The sequence below is a fragment of the Myodes glareolus genome, chromosome 24 (genome assembly GCF_982192425.1).
Source record: "Myodes glareolus chromosome 24, mMyoGla1.1, whole genome shotgun sequence".
Taxonomy (NCBI): domain Eukaryota; kingdom Metazoa; phylum Chordata; class Mammalia; order Rodentia; family Cricetidae; genus Myodes; species Myodes glareolus.
Window position 1 is genome coordinate 292,361 of NC_142049.1, and position 20,950 is coordinate 313,310.

General features: G+C 42.5%; 1 protein-coding gene and 1 long non-coding RNA gene across 11 annotated transcripts in view; one reads left to right on the plus strand and one right to left on the minus strand.

The window, feature by feature from the left end:
* LOC125400905 (uncharacterized) overlaps positions 1-12,781 on the plus strand; it is a 37,495-nt gene extending 24,714 nt beyond the window's left edge. For all 3 annotated transcript variants that reach the window (XR_007232131.3, XR_007232132.3, XR_014999552.2), the window contains exon 5: positions 9,904-12,781. This is a non-coding gene — a long non-coding RNA (uncharacterized LOC125400905). The remainder of the gene's footprint in view (positions 1-9,903) is intronic.
* C2cd3 (C2 domain containing 3 centriole elongation regulator) overlaps positions 1-20,950 on the minus strand; it is a 98,621-nt gene that overhangs the window by 10,721 nt on the left and 66,950 nt on the right. For 6 of the 8 annotated variants that reach the window (XR_014999550.2, XR_014999549.2, XM_085682879.2 and 3 more), the window contains 7 exons: positions 20,108-20,246; positions 17,722-17,786; positions 16,424-16,629; positions 15,665-15,798; positions 9,912-10,073; positions 7,741-7,943; positions 4,358-5,204 (listed from right to left, as the gene is read on the minus strand). Coding sequence is in view for 5 of the 8 variants with exons in the window: in XM_085682879.2 (XP_085539005.2) it covers positions 4,358-5,204; positions 7,741-7,943; positions 9,912-10,073; positions 15,665-15,798; positions 16,424-16,629; positions 17,722-17,786; positions 20,108-20,246 (1,756 nt within the window). In the remaining 3 variants the exon portion in view is untranslated. Of the gene's footprint in view, positions 1-4,357; positions 5,205-5,428; positions 5,510-7,740; positions 7,944-9,911; positions 10,074-15,664; positions 15,799-16,423; positions 16,630-17,721; positions 17,787-20,107; positions 20,247-20,950 lie in introns of those variants that run through there. The other 2 variants (XR_014999551.2, XM_085682881.2) reach the window with 2 other exon arrangements.

The window sequence follows — 20,950 nt, forward strand, 5'->3', positions numbered from 1 at the left end:
CAGAGTTCATAGAACTGGAGTTACAGTTGTGAACCAACATGTGAATACTGCGAATTGAACCTGTTCTGGAAGATCAGCCAGGGCTTACTTACTAAGCCATCTCTCCAGTCCATATTTAGTTCAGTATTCTTCAAGTTTCTCAACACAGTTTCCTTCGGTTCCCTGTCTAGAGCTTGCAGGAGGCTACAACGGTAGCAAGGGTTGAACACTGCTGGTTAAAAGTGATGTTCAGATATAGGGAGGGTGGCAAGGTGGCCCTAGGGCAATGCCGTTGACCAGGATGGATGTGACTGGTACTGGGGGAGACCTGTCTACTGGCTGTTCTCTGAACACATTAAAAAGCCAGAACTGGGGGTTGGGAGGCGTGGCATACCTGCAGGTGAGACCTATAAAAGTGGGAGCTGTAGCTCAGACTTCTCTGTACCCTCATAAGCTGCTATTAGAAGCACACTGCTCTACAAAAATCTGTTGAATCACAGCATTGACTCAGACTGCCTTACTTTTGAGAGAGACAAGACTATTGTGGTGCATTTTTTTAGGGTTTCTGTTTAAACAGCCAAGTATGGCTCTGGCTTAATTTATTTACCTAGCTTTCCATTTTATTGTTTTTCCTTTCATGATAGAGTAGCCTCTGAGAGGGTAGAGATGATGTCATTTTCACAGTCCTATTCCTATTACCTAGCATAGTGCCTGGGACAGAATAAATGTTCAGTGAATGTCTCCTGAATGGACCATGTGCACCCACATAAACAAGCCTCTGATTTTCCTAGAGAGGTGAGGTGGTACAGAGGTCCCAAAGGAGTAGAACCCTTTGACCCAGACTATCTCCAGAGCTGGGCCTGCTTGTTTGTGCTGCTCTGACTACTTTTAGCCACAGTCAGTTGAAGTTATGGGGAAGGAGCAGCATTCCTGGGAGGTGTCAGCTGGACCCTAACACAGCTCTCCTTAGCTTGTCACCTGTTTGCTCTTGTCTACTTATTCCTCAGTTTATGAAAGTGTACAAGGGTCTCACATTTAAAAAAAGACTAACACTGTGCCCATCCCACCCCATCATGAACCCCCTTCTAAGTTATCTCAGTTGGCAATCAGGATTAAGAGCTTATACAGGAAACGTGCCTAGGATGGCACTTGACATCATAAATCCGCGCTCTTGTTGCTGCAGTGCGGAGGGGGCAGGTGCCTACTGTGGCTGTCCTGGCCACTAGGTTCCCTCAGCCACTGATATGGGTCTCTTCCCACCATGGCATGGTCCTTCCTACCACAGGACCCATCCTCACCTCTGACCAGGACATGAAACTACAGCCTGTCCTTGCCAGTCATCTCCTCAGTGCCTCCCAGCCCTCACGAACCTGTTTGCATGCCACCTGTGGTGGTTTGAAAGAAATGGTTCCCAAAGGGAGTGGCACTGTTAGGAGGTATGTCCTTGCTGGAGGAAGTGTGCCACCCTTGGGGCAGGCTTTGAGGTCTCAAAGTTAGACCCAGTGTCACAGTTCACTTCCTGTTGCCTGTGAATCAAGATGTAGGACTCTAAGCTCTTTCTCCAGCACCATGTCTGTGTGTGTGCACACTGCCTGCCATGATGATAGTAGACTAAACCTATAAAACTGTAAGCTGTTACTCCAATTAAATGTGTTTCTTTATAAGAGTTGCTGTGGTTATGGTGTCTCTTCACAGCAGTAGAAACCCTAACTAAGACAGCACTCCCAGTGACTCATAGCTCTAGCTTTGTCTTAATGTTTGAGATGCTCACTTGATCCTGTCTGTAACCAAGGACTGTATTTCCTCCTGGATACCCCTAGGCACTTGCCCAACATGGAAATATCTTTCTCCAAGACCATCTCTATGTGCTTCCCTATCTAGTGAAGACAATGCCAACTTATAACCTGTGACAGAAACATCAGTCATGCTTCAGATTTTCTTCATCCCCACCCTTCTGCTTGATCCTGTATCTTGTCTCCTCTTCCAACATTCTACGCTTTCGACCAGATGGCCTTCATCTCTTGTTGGTACAGTGTCCTGAGTGGTCTGCTGATGTTTGCTTGCTTTCTTCTTTTCTGAGACATTATCTTTCTCAGGCCTTGAACTCCTCTCCTGCCTGCTCTGCCCCAGCCTGACTGCTGCACCAGCAGGCCCATTCCTCACATCTCTTTTTATACTTCTGAGCAGCCTAAAGCAGCCCCACTTTTTGCTCCTGTATCTCACCAAAGCACTTGGATCATGCCTGTACCTGACTTTCACCAGGCAATGGAAGTGGAGTTTACTAAAGGCTGATCTGTCCTTGGCACTCAGTGTATGGTCTGGCAAGAATGGAAGGTCAAGCAGGCTGAGGGGCTGGGCACACATGGCAGCTCTTTCCCTGACAACCATCTGACCATAACTACACTGACCACGACAGCAGCAATGCCAGCTCTGCTCAACGTAAGCCTGGGGACCAGCTTTACCCAGAAGTGGCCTGTTGGGAGGACGAAGTCCCCAGCCATATAGGCTTTTCCTGATCCCTATAACCCTTAAGATTTTCTCTGACCTGTATCATGAATGGCCTATTCATGTGTGGGGCTCAGGGTATGGCTCAGTTGGTACTCGCCATGCAGGACCCAAGTTTGGATCCCCAGCACCCATATAAAAAGTCAGGTATGGTGGCACATGCTTGTAATCCTAGTGCTAGTAAGATCCCTGGAGCACAGCAGCCACCAGCTAGTTTTGCTGAATTGGTGAATTCCAGGTTCAGTGGTAAAGAAAAATGGAGATTGTTCTGGCCTCTCCATGCACTAGCACACACGCATAGTGATCATATGTACATATGCATATACAAGGGCACATACATATGAATACACCACATGCACACAAATTAACAGTTTATACAAATATTTCTACTCATCTGATTTTATCTATTTTATATAAATGCAATAGTTCAGTTTAATCTATATTTACTGATTTCTGCTCTGCAATGCTAGGTGAGGGTGAGCATGGGGGAAGAAAAGGACACTGACCTGAGGCTTGTAAGTCATGTCTCCGCTTGATCTGTGAACAGGCTCAGAAAGGCTAACCCTGAGTTCATACCAGTAATAAGAAGTGAGGTCTGGAGGGTCAAAGTCGGGCCCCCCGATTTCTAGGATGGGAAGATTTCTTATCATAAAGCAGCCTACTTCACTGGCCAGCGTGGCTCATAAGATCAGTCAGATAGAAGCAAACACGAAGGCTATAGATGGTGCTAAGTGGTTTACTTTCCCTAGAGAAAGGAGGGAAGGGGGAGTATAAGGCACCACATCATTCCATCAGTAATGACATTCAATGACACCTACTGCTTAGTTCTGTCACTGTCCCCCCCCCCCCCCTTAGATAGGGTTTCTCTGTGTAGCCCTGGCTGTCCTAAAACTCACTCTGTAGATCAGGTTGGTCCTGAATTTAGAGATCCGCCTGCCTCTGCTCCTGAGTGCTGGGATTAAAGGTCTGTGCCACTACCACCTGGCTCACTTTTTTAAAAAGTTAATTCTTGGGGGCTGGAAAAATGCTTCAGTGGTTAAGAGCACTGGTTGCTAGTTTAGAGGACCTAGGTTCTATTCCCAGCATTCACATGGCTGTTCAAAATGGTAAACTCCAGTTCTAGGGGATCCAGCACCCTCTTCTGGCCTCCATGTGTACTGCATGCACATAGTACACAGACATGTATGCAGGCAAAACACCCTCACACACAAAATACCCATACATATAAAATGAATCTTAAAAAAAGTCACTGAGTCTGTTTCCTCACATGTAGAGTAGAAGACACTCATCTAAAATACTTGTGGTGACAAACTGACCAAGTTCCTAGCATACAGTAAATGCTAGTCAATAGCAATACCCTCCTTTCTGTTGTTCTGCAGATAGGACCCAGGGTTCTACCACAGGACTACAGCCCTAGCTCCAGCCTCCCTTGCCTTCAGGCAGGAAACTGCACAGTGTATAAACAGAAGCTGTCAGAAGTTGACCAACACCCAAGCTCTGTCAGCGCTTTACACGGAAGGGGCTGGAATCAATGGGAGATTTTTTGTTTTGTTTTGTTTTGTTTTTGGACAAGGTCTTGCTCTGTAGCCTAGACTGACCTAGAGCTCCCAATTCTCCTGCCACAGTCCCGCACCCTCAGAGCTGAGATTAAAGGCATGGGCCACCAAGCCTGGCTTCAGTGGTGGGTGGTGGGCTTTTAACACTAGTCACACAGGTGAGCCTTCTGAAGGAAGAGCCTTCCCATGTCCTACACCCTCCAGTGCATTCCACAGGGGCCACCAGTCACGCTCACTCTCTTAGCCTGGCACCAGCATCCAAAGTGCTCAGGGATGGATGGCCTAAGTACCCACTTGTGGGAAACACCAAAGGATACAGGAGATTCTGCCTTGTAGACACCTCTGGTCCAGTTGCTACCTGCTTCTGCCTCACAGCAGGAAAGTCTGTGGGTGGTTCCTTGTGGTTTTCCCTTTTGCTTTGGGAGGGCAGATATAGAAGACTCTCTGAAGAGTCACTCAACTCACTGGAGATGGCTTCACTCTCAGCCAGGATCTCTGGCATGGGTCTCTTGTCCTGATTTATATGTGGTGAGCTCCATCCAACAGAATCATTGCTCCCTGGGACAAGCCGAGGCTTGGTTGAGGCAGACTCTTCAACTGTGGTCTTATAGGCTCCACCCTCACTAGGCCTTTGGCTAGGTGAGTCCTGTACAGATTGGGGGTTTACCTTTTGTGGGCTGGATATCAAGCTACTTCTGACCTTAAGTTCCTCTCTGGGGAAAGGTCCTGGAAGACAGGAGGGGCCTTCCCTTGGTATCTCACTGGGTTGAGGGCTCAAGACCTCACTCATGTCTGACATGAAACTAGACCAGGGACTAGTTTTGTCGGTCACTGTGGTGATTTCATTTAGGGTCCTGGGCTCAATGATGTCTTCCTCATAGTCTTCTTCACTGAGGTCTGAGTCCACCTCAGTGTCCTCACCACTCTGCACCCTCGTGACAGGTAGTGTATGTTCCACCAACTCACGGAGCACTCCTCCTCCCTCTGAAGTCTCTTCAAGAACAGGGGCAGGCAGGGAATTTGCCGGTTTCTCTGGAGTGGTGGTTCGTCCTGGCAAGGCCTCGGTGTCCTGAGCATCTGGGAGGGTGGTGACTGCTCTGTTTCTACTCCTGGCTTGGCGAGAAGTCAGAGCTGCTTGTGAATCTCTGGTGATCGTCTGCAGATCTGAACAGCAACAGACAGTAAGTCTCACTATGTGCAGGCTACAGACCGCGCAGCCCTCCCGGCCTCTATCTTCACAAGCGTCCTTGTGATCAGACTTTAGACAAACCTCACGACAGTTAATTCACCCAGGAGTCAGTGAAACTATGTTCACAGCAGTATGATTTCTAGTACTTTATTCTACTATTAGAGGCTGAGATCTAATCTATGTGTAGCTGTGGAGACACCTGTGGAGGCTCATGCTCAGATCTGTCGGGAGCTGAGGTCCTGATGGGCATGCTCACGCTTCCATTTACTTCAGTAATCACCTACATTAAAACCAAAACGAGAATCCACTCATTTACCCATTCGATGACAATTATTAAAACTATCTATTTTACTTGGAAAATAAAAGTAAGGAAATCTTATCAATGCACAATAAAAGAAAAGAACAGAGGCAGCAGGGCATTGGGAAGAACGCAGTCAAAGTTTATGATCATGAGCAAATTGTCCCTTCTGGGCCTGTTTTTTTTCAAATGTGACCAATACCAGTCACTTCACAGGCTTGATACTCTATGAGAAAAACGGGTATACCTTGCATGGTGCATGTACAGACACTTGATAAAGAGAAAGTACCAGTCAACTCAAATTTTTGGGTAAAATGAGGGTAGAGAAGTTAATAAATAAGTTGACATAATGGTGTATGCCTTTGGCTTTGGCTATTCTGAAAGTCAAGGCAACAGGATTGCTTTAGTATAGGAGTTTTGAGTAAGTCTGGGCTAAGATCTCATCTCAAATAAGGAATAGCAAAACAACAAAGACAGAAAATGACATGTTATTTTAGAGTAAAAGTCAGAAGCTAGTAGTGGATTTGATTTCCAGGGCTAAGGACTATACCTGCTCACTGCTAGAGGGTAAACTGAAAGGAAGGGCTTGTTAGTATGGCCATAAGGTTCAGACGTCAGGAGAGTATGTCTATGTGAGTGTACCTCTAAACAAAACAGACTTATTTGGCCCTAGTCTTTTGGTCTTAATTACTGCCTTGGAGAAATTCCCTTTTTATAAACCAATTTATCTCCCAATGCCTATTACATCTCCTTCAGGAAGTCTACCCAGCTGCACCAGCTGAAGGGCTTTGTTCTTTATTCCATAAGGAAGCGCTAGAACATACGAGAACACACTAACAGGGTAAAGCTGTTTCTCACATCAGCTTGTGAGTGGCCCACACGTCTGGTTCGTGTTGTCCCTTCAGAAAAGAGCACTGAAGCATGGTGGTCAGAGCAGGCTTTTGTTACTTTCGGACTGTTTCCTTGATGTAGAGAATCCTATCTCTTCATATCCACAGTCTGTGAGAAAATAAGTTCTTATTCTGTTTATTTCCTTGCCAACAACTCTCTTTTCTTCTTCCCTTTTTCTGTCTGAGGCACTATGATGGAGTCCAGGGCTTTGCATATATTTGGGCACTGGCTTGCATCCTTATTTTCTCTCTGGGCAAGCATTAAACCTCCAAATTTGACTTCAAGGCCAGCTTTAATCCTTCTATTCTTTTTCTATACCCCTGTAAGGGGATTCCCCTATCTGTAGCCACTTGTATCCTGTTGGTAAGGTCTCTCTTGTTTCATGTTAATGCTCTTTCTTGGGAGAAGCATCTTTGGCTCACAGCAGAGTATAAGTTTGTGTCTGTTCTGTCTGATGGTGACGAAGTTGGAGTAAGTGGAAGTCCTCTAAAGGGCACACAGAGTGTCTTTTAGGACCTGTAGATTTTACCCTTCCATACCTCTCAACACCGATATGGAGGCAGAATAAGAATTACTCTAAGGGACCTTTTGGAATGGTAAACTATAGATAGATCGTTACATGCAGATCTTTTACAGTGATTTTTTTTTTCTTTTCAAGACAGGGTTTCTCTGTGTAGCTCTAGAACCTGTCCTGGAACTCGCTCTGTAGACCAGGATGACCTTGAACTCACAGAGATCACCTGCCTCTGCCTCCGAGTGCTGGGATTAAACGTGTCTGTCACCACAGCCTGCAGGAAGATTATTGTGAATATGATGCCAGCCTGAACTACACAGTGAGACCCTGTCTCAAAGCCAGCTAACCAACCAACCAACCAACCAACCAACCAAACAAACAAACAAAAAACCCTTGTACACTTCTGGACTCTGGGAATAGCTAAGGTTTCCCCCTGAAAGATAGTGGTGCAGACAAGTTCAAGAACAGCTAAGCCAGGGATCCATCACATCATCTAATCCATGGCTGTCACTTTGGTTAGGAGAATGAAAGCTCAAGAAAGGAAAGAGCATGCCCAGTGTTAACAGCAAGTTGATGCCAGATGCCATGATCTGGGTCTTTTGCCTCTCACCCGGGTGCTCTTTCCATTGCTACATGTTCCTGTTCACACCACTATCTTTTCCTTAAAAAGGAAAATGGCAAAGGAAGAAGAAAGATGTGAAAACTGTTTGCATTTGTGATGGAGGCCTATCTGAGGGTGGATACTCAGGTGGCCTCTGAGTGGGCACCCAGTGACCAAAGTTGTAGCAGAAACAGCTCTGAATCATACCTGAGATTAGGGAGCTGACTTGCAACACCAGGTTACTGGATTTCTCCAGGATGCACTGGTTCTCGGGGTCTCGGCTGCTGGCTCCTGGGCTCTCCTGGCTCTTTGAGAGAGCAGGAGAACTGGGAGAGGTGAAGGGCAGGAAAGGCTTGCTGAGCTTCTGGGTGAAGTACTTCTGGATCTCATCAAGCTCACTCAAATTCTTCCTGGGGAAGAGGCCACTCAGTGATTACAGGAATCTTCATGACACGAGGCAGGACTTCAACACTGCTCACTTGGCTTGGTGCTTCAGAGAGCCTACTATTCTCTTCAACCCACCCTTTACCCTTTACCTTCCATTGCCAGAGATAATTTTCTCCCCTGCCCCCGTCTGACTAATAATGATTCCTCTTCTGCTATCTAGCAAAAAACACAACTTTCTCATAAGGAACCATTCTTTTCGTTAGCTTGTTTTGTTTCATTGAGACAAGTCTTCGTATATAGCCCAGGCTGGCCTGGAACTTGCAACAGTCTTGTCTCATCTGAGATTACAGGTAAGTATCATAACACAAGGCGTACAAGCACCATTCTTGGCCCTCATCATGGCGGTCCTCACTTCGTCTTACTCCTGTTACCTCACTCGTTCCTGATCCTCATCTAGCCAGCCTTCCTGAACTCTCCAGGCTGGCTCCAGGACTCCGTCTCACTTTCCCTTGTATTTCTCGATCACTGTGGCTCAGTGATGATTCCTTACATCTACCATATCTATGCACAGCACAGTGCCTAGAACAGAACAACTGACTATTGAGTAATTTAACATAGCTGAGTGACTTAAAAATAATCCTGTTTTCATTCTCACTGCTCTCCACTGAAGAATCACATCGACCTTTGGAAATTCTCAGCCAACCACTTGAAATCAGTAATGGTTACTTTGCAAATAAACAATTTCAGGTTCAGAGAATGTAAGTGATTTGTCTAGGGTAAGAAGCAGCGTGTGGCTATTTAGATTCTGGGACTCCAAGTCTTAGGCTTTTTCTAGGACATCAGATGGGCTCTGTTCCAAACTCACACTTCTCACACTTCTGCAGATTATAAAACCTAAGATCACATCACTTTCTACTTTATCTCTTCTTTCCATTCATCTTTTGAGGTTGCTGCTCATGACTTTTCGAAGTCTACTATCTGAAATCACTGGGTCCCCTGCCCCCTAAGTTCTTCCACTCTCAGCCTCCAATTTCTGTCTTGTCATTTTTCATTATTTGGTATTTATTAATTTCCTCTGATTAGGCCATGAGTATCCTGGAACAGACAGTCTGGGAAGCATGTCTACTGCCCTGATACGCCCAGGAGGATTCCCAAAGTCCAGACCGTGTCACATCCAAGGGAAAGGAGAGAACAGGGCTCATCTTTGTTCTAACACTAAAGGATTCAGTTTATCAAATGGCGGCAGTGTCACCAAGTCATGTAGGTGTCTACGTCCTGTGGATGAATGCATGAGCACACTTGGCACAGTGCTAGGAAATCTGCAATTCCAGAGGTTCCGGCACAGAATCAGGGGCTACACACTTGCTGACACCATATTGTATCTTCTCACCAGTGACACAGGTCTATCAGTACTTGCTCTACAGGTCATACATGTCTCCCCAGTCGCCAAGAACCCTCATGAGCTAACCCCTAAAGAATTGTCCTGCTCCTTGCACTTAAATTTTATTTACTCAATTGTGTGTGTGTGTGTGTGTGTGTGTGTGTGTGTGTGTGTGTGTGTGTACTGAAGACAGCTCTAGGGAGTTGTTTCTCTTCTGTTGCTGTGTGAGATCCTGGGACTGAACTCAGGACCTGAGGCCTGTGCACAAGTGCCTCTACCCACTGAGACATCTTGCTGGCCTACCTCTTGCATCTTTAGCTCGTTTTTTTTTGTTTTGTTTTTTTTTTTTTTCCAATCTTGATATACTCTATGCCTCTGGGGTTTGGAGATAATCTTTCTGCACAGAATAGACTTCACATTTATTAGCCCCTTCTTTCAAAACCCACATGTGCTGTCTTTAACTCTTTCCATGTTCACCTTTCTAGATTACTCATTCCTCTGTCTTCTCTGGGATGGGAACCACATCCCTCACCACCTTTCACTGTAGTTACCTGGCCATGGCTATCTCCTGCACTGGGACCCTGTGCTTCTCCCCCCTGCAGGTCCTCACCTGAGAGAAGTCAGAATGGAGGTGTGGGAGGACAAAGGCACTGTGGTCAGCTTCTCATCACCTGCTGAGACTGCCTCCCCATGTTGCAGGGATTCATGGAATCGGCGGATGTTCTGCACATGCTCCTCATGGCGTGCTGCCTGGCTTCTGATGGCACCATTTCTGTCGGGGAAATTGGGAGTGAAGTAAATTCCTAACCAAGGAGAGAACTCCTAGTGTGGAAGGACAGCGCAGACCAGTCCCTAGCACAGCAACCACTTCTGGCTTGCTCACTTTTGCTTGGATCACACAGGTTTCCTAATAAACTCACTTCCAGTCCGACCCACTCCACTACACTTCTGCTCTCCACATCAGAGCCCAGGAGATTGTTCTAAAACACAGGCCTGAAATAAGAGAAACAACAACACATTCGAGCCTTCATCACGATGGCAGTTGGAAGGGTTTGTCTGGGTTTAATCTATTCACATTACCATTCCTTTCTAGCTCTGCCTCTTTTAATCTTTAGAACAAATCTTTTCATTCTGAAGCATGGTATTCAAGAATGTGACTGTGACAATCTTCTTTCTCTTTTAATAAGGCAGCCTTATTGAGATGTAATTCATACAGCATTCAGTTAACCCAATTAAAATATACAATCCAGTGATTTTTAGTATATTCAGAGTTATCTACTCCTTTTCAAAAATCAGTTTTAGAACATTTTATCACCCCCTAAAAACAAATTCCACATCCGTTAGCAATCATTTCATTTCTTTCTGAAACCCTGAAGCTGAGGCAACTACTCATTTACTTCTGTCTTTATCATTTGTCGACACATATTTCATACAAATGGGATCACACAACATACTCAAGTCTCTTTTATATTATAATATATGGTACACACATTAAGATATAATATAAATTTAAGACAGTACTTTTTCTTTTAATTAAAATTTCCATTTATATTCAGAATTTTCAAAAGCATTATTTATTTGTTTATTTTTTGTATGTACATGTATGCTTGAGTGTGGAGTATGTCTGATCCCTTGGAGCTGGAGTTATAGGCAACTATGAGCTGCGTGCTGTGGATGCTGGAACTGAGCTCAGGTCCCTGGGGGAGCAGCCCTTCACTGCTGACACATCTCTCCAGTCCCTATATTTAAACTTTTAAGGATCTGTCAAACTGTTTTGCAAAGCAATTAGACAACTTTACAGTTTCTTCACCACGCTCTTCCTAACACTTGTGGTCTTTTTTAATAGTTATTGCCATGGGTATGAAGCTACATCTCATTTTGGTTTTGATTTGCATCTTTTCATCTGCTCAGTGGCCCCTTGCACATTTTCTTTGGAGAACTTCCTATCCAGCTACTTTGTCTGTTTTAAAATGTGTCCCTCTGCCAGAGTTGGGGAATTAAATCCAGACACAGTGCCTGTCGTACAGAAGTACATCGAATGGGGTATCTGCTCATCTGACTGCCAGAGCTCTGCTTACAGTCAGGCACAAACCCCTATTAGAGCTAGGCTTGAATCATTCTTCTACAGGCATTCTATTTTTAGATTTTCTTCAAAAAGTATTATTTTATTTGTGTGTGTGTCAAAGTATATCATGTACGTGGTACCTGTGGAGCTCAGAAGAGGGTCTTGGATTCCTTCAAAGTGGAGTTACAAGTGGCCATGAGCCCCAAGATGTGGGTGCTGGGAACTGAACTTGTGCCCTCAAGAATCATTCTTAACTGCCAAGCCATCTTCCCATTTCCCCTTTATATTCCTTCTTCCTTTCCTTTTCTCTCTCTCTCCTTCCTTCCTTCCTTTTTTTCTTTTTTTCTTTCTTTTTGGTTTTTCGAGACAGGGTTTCTCTGTGTAACAGTCTTAGCTGTCCTGGAACTCGCTGTATAGACCAGGCTGGCCTCGTACTCACAGAGATCCACCTGCCTCTGCCTCTTGAGTGCTGGGATTAAAGGCGTGTGCCATCACCACCCAGCCCCTTATACATTTTTGATAATATAATTTACAGCATTTAAGTTCTTACTTTGGATAAATCAGTTTTTCTTTTGTTGTCACAGTTAGGGAATCAATAATTCACAAAAAGTTACTCTGATTACGTTTCCTTTGAAGACTTCCTTGTTTTGCTACTGTGCTACCTCCCATTTGGAGCTGTTCTGTGTATGACACTGGGAGGGCTTGACCGGCCTGTGCCGGGAATCAAGCTGCTCAGCACTGCTCAGAACCTGCTCTTTCCTCACTGAACGGCTTTGGCACACTTGCTAAAGTTCAGTTGACATCTTTTACCTTTGGATTATTTTACTTCATTGCTCTGTATTTCTAGCTTGTGTTGTGTTTTACTTACTGTAGCTTTGTAGAATTGGGACAATTGGTTCTTTTTAAAAGATTGTTTTTATCTATTCTGCATTTCTCAAATTTCTATATGAATTTTAAAATCAACTTATTCATTTATAGACAGAAGCTAACAGGGATTTTGATATGTATTGTGTTGAACCTATAGGATAATTTTGGAAGTACAACTTAAAAATGTTAAATTCATGAATATGAACATGGGACATCATCCCATTTACTTAGATCTTTACCATCTTTCAACAATATACTGATAGTTTTCAGAAAATATCTGTATTCATTAATATATATTGTATCTGATATTATTGCAAATTAATTGTTTTTACAATTTTATTTTTGATTCCTCATTGCCAGTGTACAGAAATAAAACTGACTTTGTATATTTAAACTTTTTCTCAATTTAAATGTGCAATCTGACAGAACTGTTAAGATATAATCCATATAAACAAATCCAGTGGACTCACCAAATTATTATCACTTGGGACAGCCTCACTGTAGGCTCAGCTGGCTTGAATTCACTATGAATAAACTCACAAAGATTTGCTTGCCTCTGCCTTTCACGTGCTGGGATAAGGTGTGAAAGCCGTGCCTGGTCTGGATAGTCACCTTTTTTTTTTTTTTTAAAAAAAAAAAAAAGATCTATCTATCTATCTATCTATCTATCTATCTATCTATCTATCTATCTATCTATCATGTATACAGTGTTCTGACTGATGTATGCTGCACGCCAGAAGAGGGCACCAGATCTCACTATTAATGGTTGTGAGTAACTGTGGTTGCTGGGAATTAAACTCAGGACCTCTGGAAGAGTAGCCAGTGCTCTTAACGTCTGAGTCATTTCTCCAGCCCGGGGTAGTCACTTTTAATAGTACAGAAGAGTTCCTAAGTGGAAATGTTTAAGAACCATTGTTTTAATAAGATGTAACCAATATCCAAAACACTTAACATTTAAATCATACAATTTGATGAGTTTTGACATGTGCCTTCATTCAAGAAAGTCATTACAAGACAACATACCCATGCCTTCTACAGAGTCTTCCTATTTGAAATTCCTTCCTCTTGCTTCTTATTTGTCCTACCTTATTGCTAGGTCGCTGATAATTTGCTCTCCGCCACTACAGATTAGTAGGCATTTTCTAGAATTGTATACAATGGAATTTTTACAATACACCTTCCTGGACCTGGAGGGAGCGGGGAGGAACTTGGACTTCCCACAGGGCAGGAAACCCTGACTGCTCTTAGGGATGGAGAGGGAGGAGGAGAGTGAATGGGGGGAGCGGGAGGGTATTGGGAGGAGGGGAGGAAGTGGATACTCATAAATAAATAAATAAATTAATAAAAAAAACCAGAAACTACAAAAAAATATTTCATTTCTTTAACACAGTTGACAAATTCTATTAGTAACTTTTTTGAAGAAAGTATTTTGTTTTGGAAAATCTTAAATTGTCAGAACCTTTGAGTTTATTTCTGTGAGATTATTAGTGTTGGTGCAAATGCAGCAAAATGTGTTCATTTTTCTATAATTAATCCTATTTCCATTTTACTATAATAACCCTAGTTTCAGATCATAACTACTTTCTACAAAAGAATTTGGAGATTCCTCTTGTTGATTTCATTCTATAAAATAGATATAATAGGAAAAACTAGATAGATGATTTGATGTCTCCTTTTTTGATATGAGTGTTAGAAGAAAAATCAAAGACTTTCTAGAATTGCTATATTATTATTTTCTTTGGTAGAAAACATAATACAGTGTAGATTGAAGTTGTGGATCCCACCTGGTGCCACAGCCATTTCATTCCCAAATAAACACACAGAGGTGTATATTAATTATAATAAAAAAAAAGAAAAAAGAAATGGCTCAGTAGTTAAGAGCACTGGCTTCTCTTCCATAGGAGACTAAACTCCCAGCACGCATGTGGTGACTTACAATTGTTTGTAATTCTAGTTCCAGAGGACCCACACCGTCTTTTGGACTCTAAGGGCACAAGCACTCAGGTGATACACAAACATGCAGACAAAACATCCATACAACTAAATAAAATTTAAAAAAAACCAAAGTAATTAGCATTAGATAATATACAGGTAGTCCAGGCTAAAGCTAGGACTCCACCACCCATTCCTTGGAGGGAGACAGGCTCAGAAACAGCTGGAGGTAGACAGGGAGAGAATGGAACCCATCCTGCAATGGATTTTTGGGTTAGAATAAGGATATGCCAGTATGACTTTTCTGATTTAACTGGGGCATTTTTATGTGGATGAAAAGCAAATCACTAAATTCTTAGCTTTAAAGTTAAATAGTGGTCACTTAGAAACAAGCCCCTCAGCCATGTTTTATTGATGGGCTATGGCCAAAGCAACACGTGGAGCCTACAACACTAAACATAGGAATTGAAACACGAAGCTTCTTCTACACTGAGAATTATCTTCACAGGTGACCAGGGGAAAACTAGAAAGCACTAAACAGACCACAGAGGGAAAGCAGCTGGGAATGTCTGTCTGTCTGTCTGTCTGTCTGTCTACTTAGTAACAGCCACAGCAGGGGCAGCTGCATAAAAGCAGATTCTTGTTTAGGACAGGGTTCCACTCTGCAAGGACTGGCCTGAATCTCCTTATGTAGACCAGGGTGGCCTTGAACTCACAGAGATCTGCCTGCCTCTGCCTCCTGTATGCTGAGATTAAAGCATGTGTCTTGTAAGGGAATATTTTTTGTCTTTTTACTGCAGTGGTGAGGAAGATGTGGGAAAAACCTCTGTCAGAGGGCACCAAGGTCTGAAAGGGAGAGGCAGAAGGAATAAATTAACTTTTGGTCCTGTTCTCTAACAGGATGGGATATACTCTAGTCCACAAATTCACACACACTGTTCACGGCTAGCTTAGTGAACATAATGAGTCAACCATGTGTATGGCTTTGGATTTTTTAAAATTTATTTTTAGTTTTTAGACAGTGTCTTATGTAGCTAGCTTGCCTTCAAACTCACAATGAGGAGGAGGATGGCCTGGATACTCTGACCCTCCTGTCTCTACATCCCAAGTGCTGAGATCACAGGTATGTACCACCACCACAGCTGGTTTATGTGGTGCACGCTAGGCAAGCGTTCTACCAACTGATCTACACTCCACACTCCCGCCCTTGAAACAAGTGTTTTAAACAAAACTCAACACAGTTGTTTTTTTCTTTGGTGGGGGATAACATAATTTTCATAAAAAGTTAAAGGGATCTCAGGACAAGAGTGCTCCTTCTCTCAATGGCAGTAAAAATATTCTAATTTCTATCTTACACATATCTATCTTAGTTGTTTCCAGAGATCTTAAAAATTAGTTTATGTATGAATTTTCCCCCTGTCTTCAGTTTCTTCCTCTAGTAAAGGAGACAAGACAGTTCACATACATACTTTAAATTACCTCTTACCATCAACAATTACCTTGAAGGAGAGGAGAAATCAACCTCCTTTGGAGAAGTGTGGGCAAGTTGGTCTTGCATGTGCCTTGCAATGGGCCCAGGGAATGTGTCACATAGAGAAGAGGCAGGGAAAGAAAGGGGGCTGAACAATGGTATCTGCAGCAGCAATGAGAAAAATGGTGCACTGGTTACCACTAATCCCTTTGGAGCAAAGCTGTACATAAATTTGTAAATTTGCTTGGTATAGCTTACTCTCTCTGTGCTGAACAGTTATGAGCAATATACACTGCCTCATTTAAGCTTAATAATCACCCTATGAAATAGGTACTGTTATTTTATAGACCATGCCCTCAGGCCGCTTTTCAGTTGCTTTTCTCGTATTTATGGTCTTACTCTTTTAGGTACTAGATAGGACATGATTTTATAGTCATACATAAGGATAAGGTTGTGATACTCTTATCCCCTTTGGTAGAACTGACCAGAAGACTTCTTACAAAGGGACCAATGAACTCTTGGTCACTTCCTCATGAAGTCATGCATTCAGTACTGACTGGTTCCTTGCTGTGCCAGGCAAGTATGAGAGGTGAAGAAAATCTATTACAGCAATAGAGTTCCCTGTCTGGAACAGTCTGAAAAATTCCCCCCCTTTTTTTAAACACCCCCCACCCCGAAGCCAGGAAGTTGTCTATATAAAACGCGGGCTTTAGGCTGGAAGTAGCAAAAAATATAAAGGATCTTCTTACAGTAGAACCTGCAACTAGGTGCGAACAAGGAAACTTACCAGTGATCCTGGGGCCACTGTCCCTCGTCTCGCTTGTCTTTCTTCTTTTAAGTGCATCAGACTCTCCAAAGGGGAAATGGCAACTTTTATTTGCCCTTGGCACTCTCCACTGAAGTCTGTAATATTGTACCAGCCACAGATGAACTGAAAGCCAGACAATAGTGGGGAGAGGTCCACCGAGGCAAAGCCAACCACCCTCTCCTCATCTGTGGGGAAAGAGAAGAGTTGGGTAGTGTGGCTGGCCATGCCTTCCTCCTGTTGATATTATATTAGGAACTACATGGAAATGCTGGCTCAGATGACTAGAGTCTGCACTGAGGCTGAGAGGCTGGGGGAAGAGCCTTTCCTGTTTCGTGGTTATCCCCAACCCCATTTTATTTTTTGAGCAAGGTTCAAGTACCCCAGGCTGATCTTGAACTTGCTATGTAGTCAGAGCAAGTTGAACTTTTGGTCTTTCTGCCTCCATCTCCTTAGTGCTAGCGATACAGATATGTGTGAGAATTACAGTTGTGCCACTACGCTGTAGTTATGTGGCACTGGGGATCGAACGTAGACTTCACACGTGCTAGGCAAGTATCTACAAACTGAGCTGTATCTGGCCCCTGTTTTGGTGCATCAGAGAAGAGCTGGCAGAGCTGTCCTTTGTATTCTTCATATAAGTAACTAGAAAAAATTCTAAACCGATATACTACTTTTCTATAGACTTAGCAAGGCTCCGTGATTTTTCTCAGGGTGTTGTGTGTGTGCACATGCACACGCACCTATACAGGAGAGAGTATTTTTGAAATTATGTGATTTCGAGAATTTTTACTTCTTAATTTATAGTTGCCTATATTTCCTAAGATGTACATATGTATTTTAGTTAATTAAGAACAAAGTAAATCAGATCCTGCCTCAAAACAAGCAAAAAAAACCCATAGTACCCATAGTAAAAATAGGTTCAAGTACTAAGATGTCAGCACTCCCTCTTAGGAAGGCTTTTGAAATAAGGAAGGATAAGCTGTTACTATGGCCTTATATATTACTGGTCTTGTTTGACAAGCTAGAACTAACAGAAGGCCTAATATTATATAAAGTGTAGGGAAACTGCTTGAATGTGTCTTGCACATTATGGTTAAAGGCAGAATGAACTGGAAAGGCTCAAATGTCGGGTTCCTACATTATACATATAGTCCAAAAAAATACGACTCCTAAGTACTTAAATTCCACAGAGTATAATGAGAACCTGTGTTCTCAGGGTCATCAATACCATGGCTTTTCTTATCTGGAAAAGATGATCACAAGAATAGCACTCATACCTCCTTTATGCCACACTTTAAAAACCAGGGTTTGATGTGGATCCAGGAGCAGCTCTTTTGATAACCTGTGAGGAAAAACCATCAATCACCATGAGTGAACTATAGGAACCTTTCACAGTATGGAATTTAGTATGGAACATCAGATTAGAGGTGTTTTCTTTAGACGTTCTCAAGAGGAAACCCAAGAAATGTTAGAAGAAGCAAAGAAAATTTTGTAAGGAGAAATTATGTCTTAAAATCCAGAGTGGTATTCATTCAGTGGGTGTGAGACAATCTGATAGATCAACTGGATGGGAAATTTGGCCACAATATAAACTGATGTGGGATTCCCTTCTGTATGCTGTGAATACCATTGGTTAATAAAGAATCTGTCTTGAGTCTATAGCAGAGCAGGGCAGAACAGAGCTAGGCGGGAGAACTAAACTGAATGCTGGGAGAAAGAAGGCAGAGTCAGAGAGAAGCCATGTAGCCACACCAGAGACAGATACGGGAACTTTACCCGGTAAGCCACAGCCTCGTGGTGATACATAGATTAATGGACATGGGTTAATTTAAGAGATGAGTTAGCCATAAATGTTGACCAAACAATATCGCAAATAATATAGTTTCTGTGTGATTGCTTTGGGAGTCTGGGCAGCTGGGAAACGAAAAGTAGCTTCCAACAACAGATTAACAAGCAGCCTCTAACAACAACAAACATTGAAGTTGATGGAAGGTAAACATTTCAAATACTTAAAAAAACTTGTTAAATAAATCTGAATATAAATGATGATTTTCTTTCTTTAAATGACATAAAAATTTCACTCCCTACCATGTGTGTATGTGTCTTTTAGTCTTACTATGTATCCCTGGCTAGCCCAAAACTTGTTGTGGCCTCAAATGCACACAGCTCCACCTGCCTCTGCTTCATGAGTCCTGGGATTAAAGGTATGTACCACTAAGACTGGCAACTTTATATTTTAAAAGGGTATTCATGTATGTATTTTATATAATAGTTATATTAACCTTTGGAGATTTATGTCTTTGTTATTAAAACTGGTTAAATCTTCAAAAAACCTCATCTAATTTAGATTTTAAAGTTACCTATAAAATCTTCCCTAAGATGAGGAATACGATGTTTCGGGATAACTTAATTCACACAGCTAGTACATGTCAGGTCTGTGGTTGGATGCAAAGTTTCTCTGGTTCCAAAGACTAGGTTCTTTCTATTGCACTAAAGGTCTTTTCCTTTACTGAGATTAATTCTCTACCTTGAATACTTCCCCCATTCCTGGCTTCTTTATATAAGTATATAATTTATGTATGCACTAACACTTAGCCCTGGAGTTCTATTTCTGAGGCACACTCTCACTTCCACACTGGCCTAACCCTTTTGTTCCAAGCCATCTTTCTTTTTTTTTTTAAGTAATTTTATTAAATTATAAAAGTTTCCATTTACGCCCCTCTTCCCAACACCCTCCCACTCCCCCCACTCCCTCTCCTCCTCCCTCTTTGTCCCTAAGGTCAGTCAGGGTTTCAAGCCCTGTGGGAAGTTCAAGATCGTCCCCCCTCCCTCCAGGTCCAGGAAGGTGAGTATCCAAACAGACTGGATCCCAAAAATCCAGTATATGCAGAGGAAACTAGTCCCAGTGACATTGTCAATGCCAAGCCATCTTTCTACCAGCATCCATCTTGCTTCTTTGACGTCACCGACAAACTTGAGTACAGCCTTTAATGTCTGTGCTTCTTCCCAGGATGATCACGGTTTAACAGTAAAGACAATTTTACTCATCTTCAACCCACAGCAGGCAGGACATATCTCTTATCTCTCCCTGACTGTGTTTTGAACAATAATCAGAGCTAAAAGCACTGAAACAAGGGGCTGGCTAGAGAGATTGGTTCGGTGGTTAAGAACACCGGTTGTTCTTACAGACGACCTCAGTTCAATCCCCTGTACCCACATGGTAGTTCACAAACATCTGTAACCCCAGTTCTAGCAGAGCCAACATCTTCTGACAGGGACACATATATACATGCAGGCAAAACATCCAAACACGTAAACATTAAACAAACACTGAGACAAGGCAAGCAAGTGGCTCAGCAGGCTAAGAACACTTGCCTCCAAACCTGATAACTCAAGTTGGCCCTGGTGCCCACAAGGAAAAAAGGGAACCAATTCTCACAATTTGTCCTATGTCCTCCATGCACTTGTCATGGTATGTACACACACATACATGCAATACATTTTTAAAGAAACTAACACTGCAACAAACCTTCTAACTACTTGTAAACAGGAGGAATAAAGTTCTGTGCAAACATTACTGTATCTCTTATATTCTGGCTCTGAGTTTGTCTCTTGGAATCAAAAGCTGATTCTAAACAGTGATGAACATCAGAAAAGACAAACCTTGACTGCTGTTGAAAATTCCAAATGGGTGAGTCGGTGTTTTCGACCACATGGGTATATATAGGAGATGGCTCAGTGGCTGTTGCAAAGGATACACAACAACTGGGCATGGACACTTTCCGCTCTGTCAAGGGGCTCCCTGAAAGAAAACAGTGGGGGTAATTGTATTTTAGGGTGGGACTATCTACTTAGGACCACTTTTTATCTGAGAAATTTGACTTGACATATAAATTTGGGCAGACATATAAATTAAAAAAAGGCACAGAAATCAATATTTACTCAGAGAAAATTCTAAAAAGTTCATTTAAAAACAATTCTTTAAAATACACATAAATTTACTGTTCATAAAAGATAAGAGCAATCTATATACTAGTGAGATGGACATGCTTGTGTTTTTACATAAATAATTAAATCCTGGTTGAATACTGAAGGATGTGGTTAATCTGGTTTGTAATAGTCAATGCTGAGAATGCCTCTCTGTATAGATACACAATACAAAACAGCAGAAGTATGTTTAGAGCCATTTCAGAAAAATGTTGGAAATTCTGTCCTAATTCCAAGTTGAAAAATTCATTGAAAGATTTTCATTTATTTATTTACAAAACTCAATTCAGCAATTAAGAAAAAAATCCAAACATTATACTACAACCCAGAAATAATATAATTTTATACATGCTGAGGAATGGTGATGAGAAAACATTAAACCTGTTTTTCATAACTAAATGGTTGGGTGTCGTGGCACATGCCTTCAAATCTCAGCACTCGGAGGCAGAGGTAGGTGAATTTCTGTGAGTTCAAGGTCAAGCAGGGCTATATAGTGAGAGCCTAACTCAAAATAAAAAG